The sequence below is a fragment of the Onychostoma macrolepis genome, chromosome 05, assembly GCF_012432095.1.
Source record: "Onychostoma macrolepis isolate SWU-2019 chromosome 05, ASM1243209v1, whole genome shotgun sequence".
Classification (NCBI taxonomy): Eukaryota; Metazoa; Chordata; class Actinopteri; order Cypriniformes; family Cyprinidae; genus Onychostoma; species Onychostoma macrolepis.
Genome location: NC_081159.1, coordinates 12,140,639 through 12,159,125, shown reverse-complemented (window position 1 = coordinate 12,159,125; position 18,487 = coordinate 12,140,639). Strand labels below are relative to the sequence as shown.

General features: G+C 35.6%; 1 protein-coding gene across 2 annotated transcripts in view; it reads left to right on the top strand.

Annotated features, from left to right (window-relative positions):
* The window catches only part of tmem8b (transmembrane protein 8B), a 139,864-nt gene that overhangs the window by 104,834 nt on the left and 16,543 nt on the right, over positions 1-18,487 (top strand). For both annotated transcript variants that reach the window (XM_058777690.1, XM_058777691.1), the window contains exons 7-9: positions 15,637-15,733; positions 16,788-16,911; positions 17,699-17,841. In XM_058777690.1, the coding sequence (XP_058633673.1) occupies positions 15,637-15,733; positions 16,788-16,911; positions 17,699-17,841 (364 nt within the window). The remainder of the gene's footprint in view (positions 1-15,636; positions 15,734-16,787; positions 16,912-17,698; positions 17,842-18,487) is intronic.

Sequence of the window (18,487 nt, the reverse complement as noted above, 5' to 3'; positions counted from 1 at the left end):
ACAAGCGAGGTAACAACAACGGCGCTGTTCATGAAATTAACTTAAAGTTTCACTATAACTAGAGACATTGCCGAACACTATTGAGAGACGCACAGACTCACAAAGGTAACGTTAATCTCTCTCTCTCTCTCTCTCTCTCTCTCTCGCACTCTCGCTCTCTCTCTCTCATAACTTAATTATTAACTGCATTAATCTGCTATCAATGGCTCAAGCCTCCGTTACTAGGTTTAAAACATTTTGGAATTAGCAACAGAGGCGCTGGATGAGATACGGAAGAAATAATACGCACAATAGAGATTTAAGTAGAAAAACCGGACGAATGCCTTGAAATATATAATCTGATCGATGTCTTGAGGTGTGGTATCCATAGTATAAGTGGAATCGGTCCATTGAATCATTAGAAAAATAATGCACACCCGAGGTGTAACCACCGCATCACCACCTCGGGTGTGCATTATTTTTCTAATAATTCAATGGCCTGTCATCAATTATTCCTTACATAAAAAATGATAAACAATTTGAAAAAGTATCTATTTGTATTTATTTGATAAATGCCACAATTTTGGTATGGTATGCTCTGTAGTTTTTAATTTTTTAATTTATTTTTTATTGTGGGTGGCAAAAATATAATGCAATTCAATACTGTGATGATTGAGAAGCGTTCCTCAAAACCTTGGGAATTGAAGCCATGCCCTTGCTGTTGCTAACACCATGCTCTACAGTTTAAGCTACAAGAATACTGTACATAGACTCTTTTACAGTTTTACTTAGTTTATATCCAGGTAAACATTCAAAGAGCATTATTATTTTTATTTTTTTATTTTACCTTCTGAAATGTGTCTACTTTATGTTAGAACGGATTACCTTGTACCAGCCACCATGGTTCTTGTCAGAGCAAATGCATTCATAATCTGTAATACCCTTAAATCTTTAAGGGTATTACATATACTCGCCTAAAATCCATCAAAAAAGCATGATACCTCCACTCAAAATGGTAGAATAGCAGAGGTTTTGCTTCATTATTTATTGTCCTAAATCTTTCTTTTTCATTAACATAAATTTCTACAATTATCATCTCGCAAGTCTCAGTACACTTCAGTCGTAGTGTAAATTCAGCTTCAGCAAAATCCATTATACAATGGGACCTCGTCTACATTCTGTATATATATTTTTTGATGTTTCTGTTGAAAGAATATCTTTAATGCAGTGTTCTGCTGGAAAGATCAGGCGGTCGGTGAAATACCCATTGGGACTCTGGTACCCAAATACCTTTGATGGAGTCACACAGGCACTTCTAAGGTGTTTGAAGGATTATGAATAATTCAGATCTTTACATTTGTCCTGAAACCAAGAGCCCGTATGGCATTTAACTGAGTCAGGGTTACGACTCAGGAGCTCTTCAGCTAAATTCTTGTGGGTGGCAGAGACTTGATGCACCATAGCCTGATTAATATCAAATATTAGCAAGTGTCAGCCTGTTCTCACAGCATGAGGGGTGTAAAACTAAAAGGGGGATGGTTGCAAATGTCACCATGCTTGTTCGTCTCAGGTGTTTGGTGAAAGTGTTGGCTTCTTGTTGATAATGTGTATCTGCCTTCATCTGTGTGTCACTAAAAAGCCCTTAAAAGTTTCTATGCCAAGTCCACACGTCCAAAGAAACAGAAGACGAACATGGACCTATTTATTAATTGATATCTCCCACCTCCACTGAAACCGTATTGAAGGCCACCGTTCTCTCAACAGCCTCCATTTCTCTCAGATTGAATTGTTGCATTTAATGGATGTTTCCAGTGGCACTGAACGGGAAAAGGAGAGAAGAATGAGCTCTCTGTGGCAAAGGTTACTTTAAAAAGCCACATATGAGGCTTTCAGTGGCTGAAAGGTTGGTTGTTTGGCAGCGAGAGTGAACGCTGTGAGATGCCTGAGCGGTTATGACTGTATTGTTGAGGAGGGAGGGGATGATAGCTGGTGATGAAGAAGGGAGAGTGAGTGCTTGGTAACAGGTTTCTTGACAGCTTAAATGCCTGCGACTGCATTGGTGTGAAGAGTCATCACATAATGGCCCCATTTCCATTTCCCAGAGTCTCAAAAATTCAGTCTCTGAGAGCATAATACGACTTTTATTGAGGAGCTCTTGACATGTTAAATATTTAAGCTCGAACATGTAAACAAAGTATGAAATTGTTATCTTTACTGTCTTGAAGTAATATTCTGGGTTCAATGCGAGTTAAACTCAGTTGACAGCATTTGTGGCATAATGTTGATTTCAACACAAAAAGTAATTAATTAAATAAATAAATAAAATACAATGGGCTTGTCTCTTGTTTTCTTTAAAAATGGAGGTTATAAAAGGCACTTTCAAGTATGTGCCTTTCAAAGGCGCAATGGAAGTAAATGGGGCCGGTATTTAGAGGATTTAAAAGCATAAATGTGAAGTTTATAATTTTATAAAAGCACCTAAGTTTTCATATTTAATCATTTTTGCAGTCATTTTAGGGTTTATGACATTATAATGTTATGATGACGGAGTTGTAAAATTGGATATACTCTATCGTACAAAACTTTGGAGAAAATATTATTACAATTTTAAAATAACAGTTTTCTGTTTAAATATATTTTAAAATATAATTTATTCCTGTAAAGCTAAATTTTCAGCTGCCATTGCTCCAGTTTTCAGTGTCACATGATACTTCAGAAATCATTCTTATATGCTGATTTGGTGCATATTAATGAAACATTTCATATGGTAAAAATTTTTGTGGAAACTCTTATACATTGTTTTTCCAGGATTCTTTGATGAATACAAAGTTACAGCATTTATTTGAAATAGAAATTCTTTGTAACAATGTAAAATGTCTTTACTGTCACTTTGACTAATTTAATGCGTCCTTGCTGAATGAAAGTACTAACAGAAAAAACTCTTACTGACCAAGAACTTGGTATTGTAACTTTTCACAGATGTTCACACTAAAATCATGTTAACTTAGAAATTGTGTTTGTCTTGTGTTTGTAATATTGAAACAGTGAGTATTTTAACATTTATGCATTGGCCCCATCTACTTTCATTGTACTGTAAGTGCCTCACTGTAATATTTTTTATTTTTATATTTTATTTTATTTTATTTTGACTTTATTATTATTATTATTATTAATAATATTGTTATACAGGTTTTTTTTTCTTCTTTTTTTGTGGTAACCAACATTAGGCCACAAACGCTCTTGATTGAGCATTTTTTGGCAAGGAACTAAGCTCCACTTTCGGCAAAAATGGTTTGGATTATGAAGAAGATCAATTTCTCTATTCAGCACTTTGGAAGGTAGATGAAGACTGGTGGTATTTTTGTCTTTTACTGGCCATCAAGGGTATTTTAAAGGGTTTTTTAAAGGTAGACCACAGACCAAGCCTGTGAGTGGGTGCCATGGTCATAAAGTAAATGATTTTCATCTTCTAGCCATATGCTGCCATCAGGGAAATATCTTGATAAGACGGCTAGATGATGGATGTCTGCTCCATTGACATATCTCAGGTTTATGAGCACCACGCTTAATAGGAGCCATTCCTGTTTCTACCAGCAGGCACCTGGCCTCTCCTGGACTCAGGGCAAGTCATCAGAAATTTGGACAGAGCAGACAATGGAAAAGTGAATTGTAGCGCAAAGTATATTACGGCGGAATAGTTCCCGACTGAGTTTTCCTCAAACAGAAGTCAGTAGGGGGGAAATGACATGGCTGCACAGTTGGAAAGGTAAACAACAGGTAAATGTCCTCAGGTTTGCATTATTTCTCTCAGATTGTTAGAAAGGATCTAATCAGTCCTAGATTCACCTCGCTGCCTTTCAGATTCCAGTTTCCACTCCTGATTACATCATTAAGGGAAATCATGCCGTCACCTCAGCACATAACTCAAAGGGAAGAACGAAACAAGAATGCTTCATGAGTCACTACATGTGGGATTTGAACTAAACACCTCGTGAGTTGTGACCTCCAGCAACAACTACATCAGACTGCCACAACTTTGACATTTGCCAAAAAGAAATACCACATTGAGTCAGCACAACCCAGTATAGCTGTAGCTGTGACAGCATGGTTTTAAATACAAAAAAATCCATTCAATTATATTTTGTCATAGTGTTCTTAAGGTCAGGAGCCAAATTTGGTGAGAATTGAACAATTTATAGAAGGAGTAGCTCCCAAACTATGCTAAGAGCATGGAGTGTACAGTGTTGGACCACTGAAAAGGTTCATCCAGTATCAATAGGCCGAAGTCATGATACATTGGCTAGGAATTATAAATGGGGTATTGCTGGAATTCTCATAACCCGAAACAGAAACCTAGGTGATCTTGTTTTATGTTTTACACTGCTTATATGTTTACCGGGGTTACAATTACTCCTGGGTACTGGTAAACAGACATTTCAAACTGTACATGAGCTAAAGGTCCTTTTGAATATTTGTGAATCAGTATCACTGTTTGGATGAACGTGGCACTTGACCCGTTTACAGTTAAGCCAATGTTACCAATTTTACTAAAATTAAACAAAAATTAAAACCACTACAGGGTTTAATTGTCAGACTGCAAAGCTGGTCTGGAGATTTTTCAGGGCCTTTCCAGTCAGCCACATATCACTCTGAACGGTTCTAGTGGCTCCCATTGGGTAGTATAACAATAATAAGAGTACTAGTGAATGCAGTAGCTGTCATAGCAGCTAATGATGAAGTAGTGGCTTATCCTCATGTCAGGATCCACTCAGAATGGCAGCTTTGAAAAAGTTTCAAAAAGAGGAATTTTCTTTTAATGAAATGAAAGTGACAATTACTCAGAGAGCCAAAGAAATCAGCAACAGCACAAGTGGCATTACAGGCTTGTTTGATGAAATGTCTCAATTTAAAAAAACCGATATAATAGCACTGATGCCCTGTACTGCCGAGATAATGGTTTTAGATATGATGTGCCTGAAGGCACTGCATGGAGATTTCCCAAGTCGCTGTGCGTTTGCTCAAGCCTCTAGCCTGTAAGAAGTTGAATATATGGTCACTCAAATGATATTTGAATCAAATACTAAATTCAGACTTTAATTTCATCAATAGACTCAAATTCTCACAACAGCAATATATGCTAGAACTGTTATTACATTTCCATACTAAAAAAGGGGCAATATTTAATGAAACAAGACAGTACTGTTATTTAGTGGTATTTATAAACCTTCAATGAATGACATCTTTGAGTTAAATCTCATATGACTTGTCATTTTTGTTATGAGAGTCATCACTTTTGATCATATTGCATAAGACAGATCTTTCTAGACTAGTTTTTCTTTTCATGTGTCTAGCATATACACTATTGGTAAAAAGTTTGGGGTCAGTAAGATTTTTTTTTTTATGTTTTTGAAAGAAGCTTCTTATGTCCATAAAGGCTGTGTTTATTTAAGTAAAAATACAGTTAAAACGGTAATACTGTAAAATGCTTTTTATTTTTTTTTTCTGTGATGGCAAAGCTACATTTTTAGCAGCCATCACTCCAGTCTTCAGTGTAAAAGAAATCAGTCTATTCTGCTGATTTGGTGCTCAAAAAACATTATTATCGCCAATGTTGAAATCAGTTGTGCTGCTTAATTTTTTTGTGGAAAATGTGACATTTTTTCAGTATTCTTTCATGAATAGGAAGTAAAAAAAAAAAAAGTTTTTTTTTTTGAAAGACTCTTTTGTTCAATTACTGACTTACTGAACCCATACTTTTGAGTGATAATTGGCATAAATATCTTTTTTTAACCTCTCAGAATTTTTGGACCTGCTTAATTGTAATTGGTTTAGCCCACCGCTTTGGCAGTTTTTCGGATATACACATACACAGAGTCCCTTCGGCTCATGAGTTTGTCCTCAAGCAGACATGGACGGCTGACAGAAAGCCAAGAGGTGAGAGCTGAGCCAGTGTGTTGGGCTAATGAGCTGCAGTACAGGCCAGAGGATAGGAAAAGTGTGTATGTTTGTGTGTGAGGAAGCCCACCCTTTGTGAAGGTGAGTCTGTATATCTCTGAGTGTGTGTGTGTGTGTGTGTTGAATCGTCCCCCCTCCGGCTGCTCTGAGTGGCTCTCATGGACAGTTTGAGGTCAAGTCGGACTCAGGCCTGCCGTCAGGTCTTAAGTGATTTCTGCAGGAACCAAGTGCTCGTTGCTCCCGAGGTAATTACGTCCTTCAAGTCTGAAGGCAGGCTGTTAATGCACCAGGTCCCTCAGAAGACATTTTAAAAACAAAGCCTGACAAACAAAAAATGTCAGCCTCGGGAGGACTAACAAAATAGCATATTTGTAATTAGTAAGCAAGGCTATAATATTGCAAACAGAATGTGAATTGGATAGCATTTCAGTAAAAATCCAGTAAGTTACAGGAAATATCAGTTGTTGCAAGACATACAGATAATGTTACAAATTACACTTAGAAGATTATCTTAACTTCTTATTTTACAATGGAATGACAACCAACATGTAGACTGATTAAGTAGCAGTTAATGTATGCTGGACACTTAATATGTAGGTTGTATGTGTGTGTACCAAGCGGCAACCTCCCGCTCCCTCTAGTGAAACCAACACGGAAGTGACTAAAACTGTAATTCATCGACTGGCCGCTGGAGGCTGGCTCCAAAAGGGAGTCAATCACATTAGCTGTGTCTGAAATCGCTCACTCGTTCACTCATTCACTAATCCCTATATAGTGTAAGGCAGTTGAGTGCACTATATTAGAAAGGAGTGAACGAAATTAAGTGAACGGATTCGGACGGTGACGTGTACACTGCGCGTGAGACTTGGCTGTTGCAAAAACATCTTAGATGTACTTTTATATTTCATGTACCTCATTTTAGAAAATAATATTAATAGCAATAACACTTAAAATGACTATTGTAATCAGCTTTGTGGTTTCATTGATGGTATATTATTCATTTGTTCTGTAATATGGTCATAATCATTAAATACTATTAAAATATTGTCAACAAAAATAAACTCACATTAGCACACATTAATAATTGTATGTATTTATTGTTTGTAGTATCTTGAAACTCTCCCGAGCAGCGTTTTTGCACTCAAATAAGATGGCCGTAGAGCGCCCTCAGGCGACCGTTAATTTGACATCAGAATGAATACCAACAAACATTTTTAAAAATCCACCAAATGAATCATTTTTGCAAATTAAACGGCATCTCTCGTTCAAACTCGCTCGCTCCCGCTCGCTCTAACAGCTGGTCGGTTCTCCGCATTGGATTGTGGGAAATAGTGCTTCAGCGAGTGTACATCGGTTGTACACTCGAAATCAGAATGCATTGTGGGTAAAAAGTAGTGAACGAATGTAGGGAATGAAGTCGTTCACTCAGAATTCGGACAGCACTACAAAATGGCTGACACCCGATATAGTGCACTATATAGTGGATAGGGAGCGGTTTCAGACACAGCTATTGACTCTCCATGTTAAAATGCCCAACTTTACAGCAGAAAAAAACATGTTTACAGCCTGGTACAAAAAATTATTTTGATCTATATAGCTAATTTTGCCCTTCGTGACAACTGTGAGGGGGGTGAATTTTTTTATAACTCATCCGTTTAAATTATATTAAGCCTTAAAGTTCTGCATAATTAAGGGCGTGGTCACTTGAGTGACAGGTGGACTGCCGCGAGCTCTGCTCCAGAGTGTGAAACTCTCTAGTGCGAAACTTAGAAAACTGGCTTTAATGATTTGTATTTGTACAGAGAAAATAATTATAGGTAGGACACTGGGAATCTAGCAATTAGATGTTTTAATCGTTATTGCTTACAGTGCTTATATGGAGCAGTTTGTTAGATCGCGGTCTCTCTCATTTGTTTGTCTAATGAAGTGCCAACAGATATAGAAGTAGCCTACACAATAAACGCGGTAGACTTTAATGGACAGTAAAACAAAGGCAGAATACCGTATACACCAGGCTGGCACAGTATTGACGAACGAATGCAAACATATGCAGAGCACTGTAACTTATCTGAGCTTTCCAAAACAAAGTCAAAGCGCGGTAACTGATGTTATACTGTGTTCTGCCTTGGTTTCTCCGGGGCTTTTCTCCATGTTACTTAAACACATGATAAAGGAGGTCATTAATGTCCCAAAATGATCAATAACTCATTTTCGACCAAAAACGAAGTTATGGTGTTTTGTCTTTGCACGGCAGCACTGCTGTCACTATAGAGGGGCGTGGTTTCAGCTCAGCTTCACCCACGTCCCGCCTTTTTGCCCATTTTCGATTATCCGGTAGTGACGCGCGGTGACGCGCTTCCAAGATGGCGGCGGTCGGCTCCGCCCACTTTAGGCTTCAAAAACGCTTTACAGAAACCTACGGGTGACGTCACGGACATTACGTCCATTTTTTTTTACAGTCTATGGTGTGTACTCATTTAGGTGATGCTGCCTCAAATGTTTTAAATTAAATTAAATTAAATTAAATTAAATTAAATTAAATTAAATTAAATTAAATTAAATTAAATTAAATTAAATTAAATTAAATTAAATTATTAAATTAAATTAAATTAAATTAAATTAAATTTTTACTGAAGAACATTTTTATTATTAACATTGTTATTAATAATAATAATAATAATAATTTATTATCTCACCATTTCTCATAGGTTAGTTATGCTATCGGATTAGGCCAATGCAAATGTATACCCTTTTGTATTTATGCAAAAATTTAAACCTGTGACATGCACAGACTCTGCATTATTGCTTTAAAAATACATTTTTTTTAACCAACGCTTTTTTATTCTATCTAGATGATATTGTACAATAGCTTTGCAATAATAAAGATGCATTAGTAGTGTTTATTATGTGTCCCTTTATCCTAATAAAACTACAAAAGTAAGTGGTCCAAGTTGTAATGGGTCACGAGTAGTCAGAGGCTCTTGTCAATTTACAAACATTTTCACAAACAGCTTAGATAACAACGCTATTGGGATACTTGCCATGGAGATTAAGTACTTGCGTGCAACTAATATCTTTCTTAGTGCTTTGGGAAGCCAGCCTGATTCTAATGGCACTACAGTTGAAATACTTTGCAGTTAAAAGACTTTTTTTTTTTTTTATACTCCATTGACTAAAGATAAAAAGTTGAAAGAAGCTCAGAGTACTGTCACATGAAAAGATCTGAAACAGACCTAAATAGCTGGACCCCATCAGCTTTAAAGGAGAGCAGAGACACAGAGTGTTTTTTTATCTGATTTACCTCGATTTTCCTCCCATTTGGGTGTCATTGTTCCTTTCTTGTTCTTCAATTTATTAAGCTCTCTGTGCTTCCCTAAATTAGATGTAATTCAGCCGTTTTTCTCTGGCAGCATAAAATGCTTTCAGTTTGGCCAGTGTTTAAGCGCAGTCAATTAAATAAAATGTGCTACTTAATTTTATGTTTATTTTGATGCTTTGTATAGTTTATCACAAGAGTGCTGATATTTGAGAAAACAACACAATTGTGAGGGTGACATTGTCTATATACAGCTGTTTAATAAACAGAAAATTAAATAATAAAGTATACATTTTAGACCCAATATTGCTAGTTCCTTTTTTTTTGCTCTGCCAATGAAAATTGTTTCAGACAAATTCACAGCATAGCTGTTGCATGTCTGTGAGCGAAAACGCATTAGTATTGTTTTGTTTCTCAACGAATCAGCATTTTTTTAATGAATCAGTGTGTATGATTCAGCGACTCACTCATAAAGATGTGTTTCATTTCTACAAGAATTAGTGTTTCTAAATGAGTCGGTATGAAATTAACATTTACTGTATCTATTTGCTAAATGCATCTTATTGATCTCGTGCGAACAATTCATCCATGCATATGCTTAATTTAACTTTTTTTGGCTTGTAATTTTTAATCAAAATATAGCAAACAACAGGCTTCTCATTCAGAGATGCCTCCATCCAAATAACAACTGACAAATTGAACCCCTACATTTGTTTGTCTTTTTTGATAATCCATTTCATGTGGGTGTATGTCATAACACAAAAGAAAAGATCAGTAAAGTTCAACAAGTATGTTTCTAAACAGCCAAAATCCTTATAATGAATTTAAAAAAAAAAACATTCTCAGTTATTGGCAGAATATTCATTCTTAACAGCAAACACTGCTCATCATTGCTTCTCCTACTGTTGCAATCAATTCTTTCCACGCATCAGGTGTTGCCCTGTCTAATGAATGCCAATACTGCGGTAGATGTGGCTTTTACATTTGACAGTAGACGTGTCAACCGTTTTGTGGTCACTACAGTTTTGAAATGCATGGAGGAAACTTTTGTGGGCTGTTAATTTTTAAACCGTCTTGAATGACAGCCAAGAGCTGCCTTGAGTGAACCCAGCTGGTCATCCGTCATTGTTAAAAACTTACATCCCTGATTGGGGTCTGGTCTGAGGCCAGCTCAACACAGGTGCTTGGCACAGCATTGACATTAAAGCACTCCACGCTGAATATCGAGCAAAAGAGAAGCCAGGAAATTTCAGTTGCTGTTGTACTGATTACTAAAAACACTGGCTTGATAAAAGCCTGTGGTTGAGACGCTCTTGGTTCATTTAGATTACATGGTTGCAGACAGTTCTATGTCACAGACAGTGGCTCTTACTCTTTATTGTCTATTTTCTACAGCTGTCAGGCCTTACGCAGGAAGAGACAATCCCAGAGGTTTACAATGATGGATGACTAAAGCTTGACACAATAGATATTACGAATGTGAACAGCATAGAAATTCTCAGGATATGGTTATTTTGTATATAGTTGATTTTAAATTAGAATATGTATAGATAATGTGTGTCACTGTATATACACTGCCTGGTCAGTTGTATTTAAATAAGCAGATACTGAAGAGTTTAGGATTGAATCATTATTGCAAATAACATGTTTCCGGCAAGTTGTATGTTTTGCAATGTTTATTTTAGCCCTAACAGATAAAGTACATAGCTTTTCACTTCTTAAACAACCATGTCATATTCCAGGATGACAATACTGAGAGTCATCAGAATCAAGGATGAGGAAAGATTAAGGATGAGGAATCATTTGCTTGTATGAATTGGCCACCGCATTGTGAATCCAATTCAAAAGTCTTTGGGATGTGCTGGAGGCAACTTTACAGAGTGGTTTGATTCTCCCATTGTCAATATAAGATCTTGGCCAAAAATTTATCCAACCCTTGATGGCAATAAATGCTGTAATCTTGCATAATAATGCCACAACAAATTCACAATATAATCAAAGCTAAAGGCAGTCCATTTAAATATTTTTAGAGTGTTCAACCTTTTTTGGACAGGCAGTATAAATTCGACTGTATCACATCTCAAAGGTTGTAATGGAGCTGACGAGACGAGAAGTGTGCGGATCCATGTGCAAGCTTTTATTAATAAACATATTCAAAAACACAGGCAGGGTCAAATAACAGCAAACAGGTATGGTATAGGCAAGACAAAAGAGCAATCCTAAACGGGCTTGAGTCAGACGACAGCAAAACGTAATCCAGAGGGTTTGACAAGAGGGGTAATCCGTAAACATGAGCATAAATCCAGGCGAGGAGCAAACACAGTCCGAAACAGCAAGCAAAGGGTTAATCCAAGATACATGGCAAGAATCAGGAACCAGGAAAACAGGCAAGGCAAGACTATGACTATGACTAGACTATAAAAATTAGAGCAGGCTCCGTAATGTAGCTATCAGCTATCACAGTGTTAAAAGCTAAACAATACTCGGCGATCAGAACGAGGAAGTCCAAGGCTTATAAAGAGTGTCTGATTGGTTACAGCTATGTGTATGTAATTGAGTGCAGATGAATCCAATCAGTGCAGTGGAACATGGGAAACATAGTCCAGGGTGATGTGTAACAGTTTGTGTGGTGTGAAAGTCAATGTAATCGGAGGGCGACCTCTGGTGGCAAGTGGACGGAAGGCCACGGACAGGATTCGTGACAAGGTTTTTCAATGGGGTTAAGGTCAGGACTCTGTGGTGGTCAATCTTTCACAGTTTGAGCCTGGTGAATCTTGGTATTGTGATCCTGGAATATGTACATGCACTGAAAAAAACAACTTGTAGGATTTACTTGATAAAATCTTCATAACAATTTGCATAACACATTTTAAGTAAATTTTACTGCTACTGCTCTGTATAATTTATTTGTTATTGTCGAGTAAAATCTACTTGCCTAAGTTAAGATGAACAAAGGAAATAAGTAACTTTAGCTTTGCCAGTAAAAGTTAGAGTAATTTTTACTTAGTCAAAGCTTACTTGGCATTACTTTAATTTTACTTAACCCTTGTGCATCAATAAACAAAAAGTTACACATAGGTCCATAGTGGACAAAAATGTCCATGTCATAAAACAGTCATAAAAATTGGAAGCTTGGGAGCACAGACTTAAGTTTGGTCTCATTTTAAAGAAGACCCATGGCAGATTATTGTTGAAGTAAAAAAAGTTTAAAAAGTGAAACCAAAAAAAAGTTGTACAGGGTTAAGTTTATGAAAATGATTTATGAACAATATTTTATATCAAATATATATTTTATGAAACACGTTGAACTCTAAACCTGCTAGAAAATCAAAGCCATAAATCTAAACAAGTTGTGTTCGAAATTTGAGGTTGATATCTCAAAAAATGAGCTTTCAGTAAGATTTTGTTTGGGCGCAGTACCAAATGTTCCCCATTAGATGCCAGCAAACTTCCGCTGGTGCACACATTGGTTGGATTTGTGATTTACAGTAGAGTTTTTCTTTCTCAAATATTACAAGCACACACACACACACACAATTTTTTTATGACACACATACAAACTACAGTCTGACATTTATACCAACACACCCACACAATTATAGCTGCATTATTTATCCAATTGGCTCTATAATATGCAGTAGCAGAAAACAGGAATAAAGCGAGTATTTGCTTTATAGACCCTTAATAGACCAAACCTAAAAATTCGCACCATCTGGTAAAAAATAGTAAAAAATTACATTTTGAAGCCTTGCCAACAGAATGAAAGCCTATTAGCAAAAATTGCATCATTTTACAGTTAAACAGCACTGCGATTAAAAATAGCAGTTTCAATGGGTTTCAGTGGAGACATTTTTGTCCAAAGGCGCTGAGAGGAACTATTTTTTTGTGCCTAGTGTAAAATAGATTTATTAAAGGAAATGAGGGTGGAATATTAAAATTCCAATAAAAATACATTTATGCATTTAGCATTAACACAGGCAAAATTATAAAAAAATAAATAAAAATTAATAAAATGGACAAAAATGTCCATAAGGTTGCACAAGGGTTAATGTAGCATTGAATTAAACCATGCTTTTAAAGTGTAGGTGTTAGAAAATCTAAGTAAATAATACAATAGATATCATGTAGTCAATATATATACATATTTTGTAATTCAGCACTCCAAAACTTGGTTTTCCTTAATTTTATAACATTTATATTTAAGCTTTAATTTGTACACGCTTGAATTGAGTACTAATATAGAATTTGCTTTGTTTTTTTAAATTATTGCCTGAACTAACTTTTCCATGTAGAAATTACATTTGTTTTTCTGTAGTAGCCTATTTACTTCACCACTGAATCATTTTTTATTAGGTGTGCCAAAGTTAAGGATAAAAGAATTGTTGCAAAAAATACAACATGCCAGAAACATATTAATCACTACAATAATGTAGTAATGTAATCTTAAACTTTAACATATTTGCTTATTTAAATCTAGATGGTTACTTTTTTTGACCATGCAGTGTATATGTGTGTGTATATACACGGATTATATATAAATATCATAATATGTATAATCATATAAAATAATTATTATATGTAGGCTAAATGAACAAATAAATACCACCTGCCTGTTTCTACAAGTTCAGTTCTGTTTGGTGAACCCTGAAATTATACACTTCACCTGTGCAAGGAGTGAATTTATTTCCTTATAAAATTAATTCTGAGGCCAAAACTCAGGAACTCTCCCAAAGACAGATGCCATGCAATAAAACCATAAAACTAATCTGGAGAAGAGATCTCCAAAGAGAACAAATAACACCACCTGACCAAACTTATCTCCTTGATCATTTATGACCCAACTTCCTCCTCCTTCTCCCCCCTGCCTCTCCCTCACTCTTCTTCCCCAAAAAGCAAGAATATCCATATCCATAAGTGTTATATCTTGTCAATGTTGTTTTTCCCTTTCATGTTTGGTATCATTTTAAAGGTCTCTGTGCGATTGGTAAATTGGTCTAAATTTTACAGTAGTCACCTACTCTGTACTTCTGTTGTGGGTGGTCTCCTTTCAAATTCTGATAAACATTGCTCTACACCAGGTGTGACCATTTGGGTGCATGAGAACAGCTCCTACAAGAGGCTTCTCATCCCCCATACACAGATGTAATCTGTTTTGGGGCAGAGAATAAATGTTTATGGCCCTTTTGTTCTGGTAGTATTTAAGAGAAAGTTTCAAATCACTCATCGCGATACTGTAGAATAAGCCCGTAGTGTGGTGTGTCTCTACACTCCATACTATGTATTTTCTAAGGTCTGGTATGCATCTTTTACTCTTAGATTAATCTTTGAGAATTCAATGTTTTGTATTGATATGATTTGACATCTTTGAATTGGCATAATTAATACATATTTACCTGACTGATAATAAAATGTTATGTTGTTTGACTTATTCTGATCTCTTCAGAAATGATTTTTTCAAGTAGATTAATGTGTAATCGAGTGTTTCCACAAATCTGCATCCAGGACAGATCATACTTAAGTACCAATGAATGAAGCGGGGGCTCGTCATTGGGGATCTTCTGATTTCTGTCTGTCACTGACTTAACAAGTTACAGTTTTCGTGATTATAGAAATTCAGAGGTGCAAGTAAAAGACCGAACATGCATTAAACCTTCAACCTGTTTGGGCCAGCAAGTGGATCCTTACACCTGTTTACACTGCATTATACTTTTCACTCTGTAATACATTTTCAAAATTCAGACTCTTGAGCACTATTTTTTCTTGGGGTCCAGATTAGAGAGTAAAGGTTGAGATTTTGGAGCCCCCAGAGGGCATGTTTGTGTATGGTTTCTTTAGGGTTCAGATAGCATCAAGAACATGACATGTAATTGAATTATTAGCCTATCATTGCTATCCAACTGCTTGCTGTCATAAAATGTAATTAATAACTCTGATTAGTCAGAGAACATGATACTTTGCTTCAAAGTGTTATTTTTCCTCTCCCTCTCTCTCTCTCTCTCCCACAATTTGTGCATGTGCGAGAGATCACTAATTTGCCTCATGTCCTGGATTTGCTTATTCATCAGGCCTCTCTGTATTATTTATGAATGGGGTGAAAGACAAGGGCGAACATCTTTATTTTCAGATGTCTGTGGATAAGGGCCTTGCTGTGGGAGATGATTGGCCTTTCGCTTATCTACAAAGAACCGTTTTCCTTTGATATTTCTATGAAATTATCACATCTCCAACAGTTATATCACAGCCTTCTCCTTTGCCTGCCAAACCCTCGTTTGACCCGCTTTGTGTCACCCATTGTCTGTGTTTCAAAGTAACTTGTTAATTAACTTTGATGTTCACTTATCTTTAACAGGATTCAAACCTATTTTGTCTTTTTTTCCCCCCTCCAGTCTTCAGTGAGAGGAGAGAATATTACGATCTTTGGCTGCCTGAATCATGGGATGCCGATGTCCCTTCACGACAACACGTCAGTCTCATGTGAATCTGGTAGGACAGTCTATGATTTAATCTAAGAGGAAGCTCATTAAGCCATATGCAGTCTGTATAGTATCTTCACCATCACATTATTGTTAAAAATCTTAATAAAAAAAGAATGCTTAAATATAATAGTAAAAACCTTTTATTTGTTACTATTAAAAAATAAATAACAGTAATAATAGGCTAATTATAAGATATATCACCATACAGTATATAGTGAAAAATGACTAAAATGAGCAAATATATAGTTATAGTGGTATATTGATTAATAAAAATATTGATAATATATGTATTAAAATGTAAATGTATTAATTCTAAGTAAAAAATCTACTTACTTTTTAGATTAGAATCTAAAACCTCTTATTATTATTTTTATAAAAATAGTATATGTATTTATTTATATATTTATATTTAATAGTATATATATATATGTATATATATATATATATGTATGTATTTATTATCAGTTATGTACCATATTGTGTTTAATGTTAAATTGTATGTTGTTTTGTTAATGTTCATGACATTATTTTAGTGTCATGTGTTTTGGTGAAAAATTGTTGAAAAACTGTTACCATAATTTTTTTGCAGTGGATTTTCTTTATTTTCCAGTGAAAAAAAAAAAAAAAGTTTAGGGACAGACAATGTTTAAATTGATTTCCGTTTGTCTTTTAAATTGCTTTGGGCCAAGGCCCTTTGCTGTAATGTTAATGAAGACAACTCACGTTCCCTAGGGCTTTGATCCAAAATCATGGCAATAAAAACAATGAAGTGCTTTTTTTGGAAACAATTCAGGTGAAACAAAGAAAGATGTCGCCATTTCTATGCAAATGCAACATAAATTGCATTTCATGGTTGCAGGTGAGATGTGGTAAACTTGCTTCTACCACATAAATTTTCTTTTATGGTCCATTTTATGGTTGAGCACATCACTCAGATATGCACTTAGCAGGGTTTTCTTAAGAATGCTCACAATAATAATTGTGAGTTAAGTCATAGCATAGCTAATGGTGGCACTAAGTTTTGTCTTGTCCTTTACCTGTTTGTGCTCTTTCTTTATCAGAATCAGTTTCAGGATTTCATCTCTCCATTAACACCACCGCAAATATCACCAAGCTGAGGATTCCCTACCCGCAAACGGGCACGTGGTATCTGAGCCTGCGATCCCTGTGTGCCACTGAACACGGGTGAGCACATTTATTTGTCTTTCTGTTTGTGTTTCTGCACTAAATGATCAGACTGCAGTTGCTGAGAAAAGGATGTAAAATATTCATAGCGCTCCATGTATTTACCTTCTTCAACATTTAGCAAGTGCAGTAGTAGCAGCATGTGAACTGTGGGATGTTTCCCATTCGCTGCTCTGAAATATAGTACTTGTGAAACAATTCACTTTTATGTTGACCTAGACTCTCATGACCTTACTTTATCTCATTCAAAATGAAAATGAATTTTGACAGTGAGAATTCATGCTAAGCTTGATATCTTCATTCAAAATTGCACACAGAGGCTGTACAGTATGTATTTTCACACTACCATGGAGATTATAGCATCAGTTTCGACTTTCACATATCACGAATATTCAAATATTCACGTCTCATATTATCTTAAAGGAAGAGTTTGCCTGAATGAAGGTTCTGTTATCATTTACTCAACTTCATGTTGTTCAACTTCAAGAAAAGGACACAAAAGCACCACAAAAACATTGTAAAAAAACATTGTGATCTATGCAACTTGTGAGCTCTAATTCTTGTGAAGCCATGCTATCGCTGTGTGTGATAAACACGGAATTTTGGGCTGTTTGTCACACAAAGCTTGAAAGCTTGTGCAACCCTAAAAGCTTCAGTCCACGTGTATTGTAACTGCATTTTCAGAATTCTCAGAATGTTCAAAGAAATTTCAGACTGTTCATTCATTGTAGTTTTCCTAAAAGCTTATATTCGACTTGTCACTTTTTCTTGTCATCTCCACGTACAGGTTTGAGATGTGTACTAATGTAACCGCAGAGGTGTACCTCCGCTCTTACCTGACCCCCTGCATCAATGACTGTGGCACCTATGGCCAGTGCAAACTCCTGCGGACCAACAACTACCTGTATGCTGCATGCGAGTGTAAAGCAGGTGAGCACCTAAAGCCTTCCTTAACCCTCGTGTTCTCTTTTTTAAAAATGATTGGTGTAACTTAGTCATATTTTTAACCCTAAAACAGGCAAGAGTGGAAATTGATCAGCAAAAAAAACATTTAATGTCACTTTTTATATCATCTGGACTTAAGTAAAAATATATTCAAAAGAATTTTTGTAATATTTGATATATTTTGTACATGTTGGCTTTAGGTCAAACATAGATAATATTTTCATGATTTTTTAAAGGTTTTTAAGCTCACTAAGGCAGCATTCGTTTGATCAGAAATACTGAGAAATATTATTACAAATAAACGTATTTGTTTATTGTTTTTTTAAATAACTTTTAAATTGTAATTTATTCAAGGATGAATTATTAGCAGCCATTACTCCAATCCTTCAGAAATCCTTCCAATATGCTGATTTAGTGTTCAAGAAACATTTCTTATTATTAGTGTTGAAAACAGTTGTGTTACGTTCAAAAGTTATATTTATTTGTTCTATTTATTTTAAATAGAAATCTTTGTAACATTATAAATGTTTTTTACTGTGTTCTTGCTGGAAATTTTTTTTTAAAATCAATCAATCAATCAATCAATCAATCAATCAATCAATCAATCAATCAATCAATCAATCAATCAATC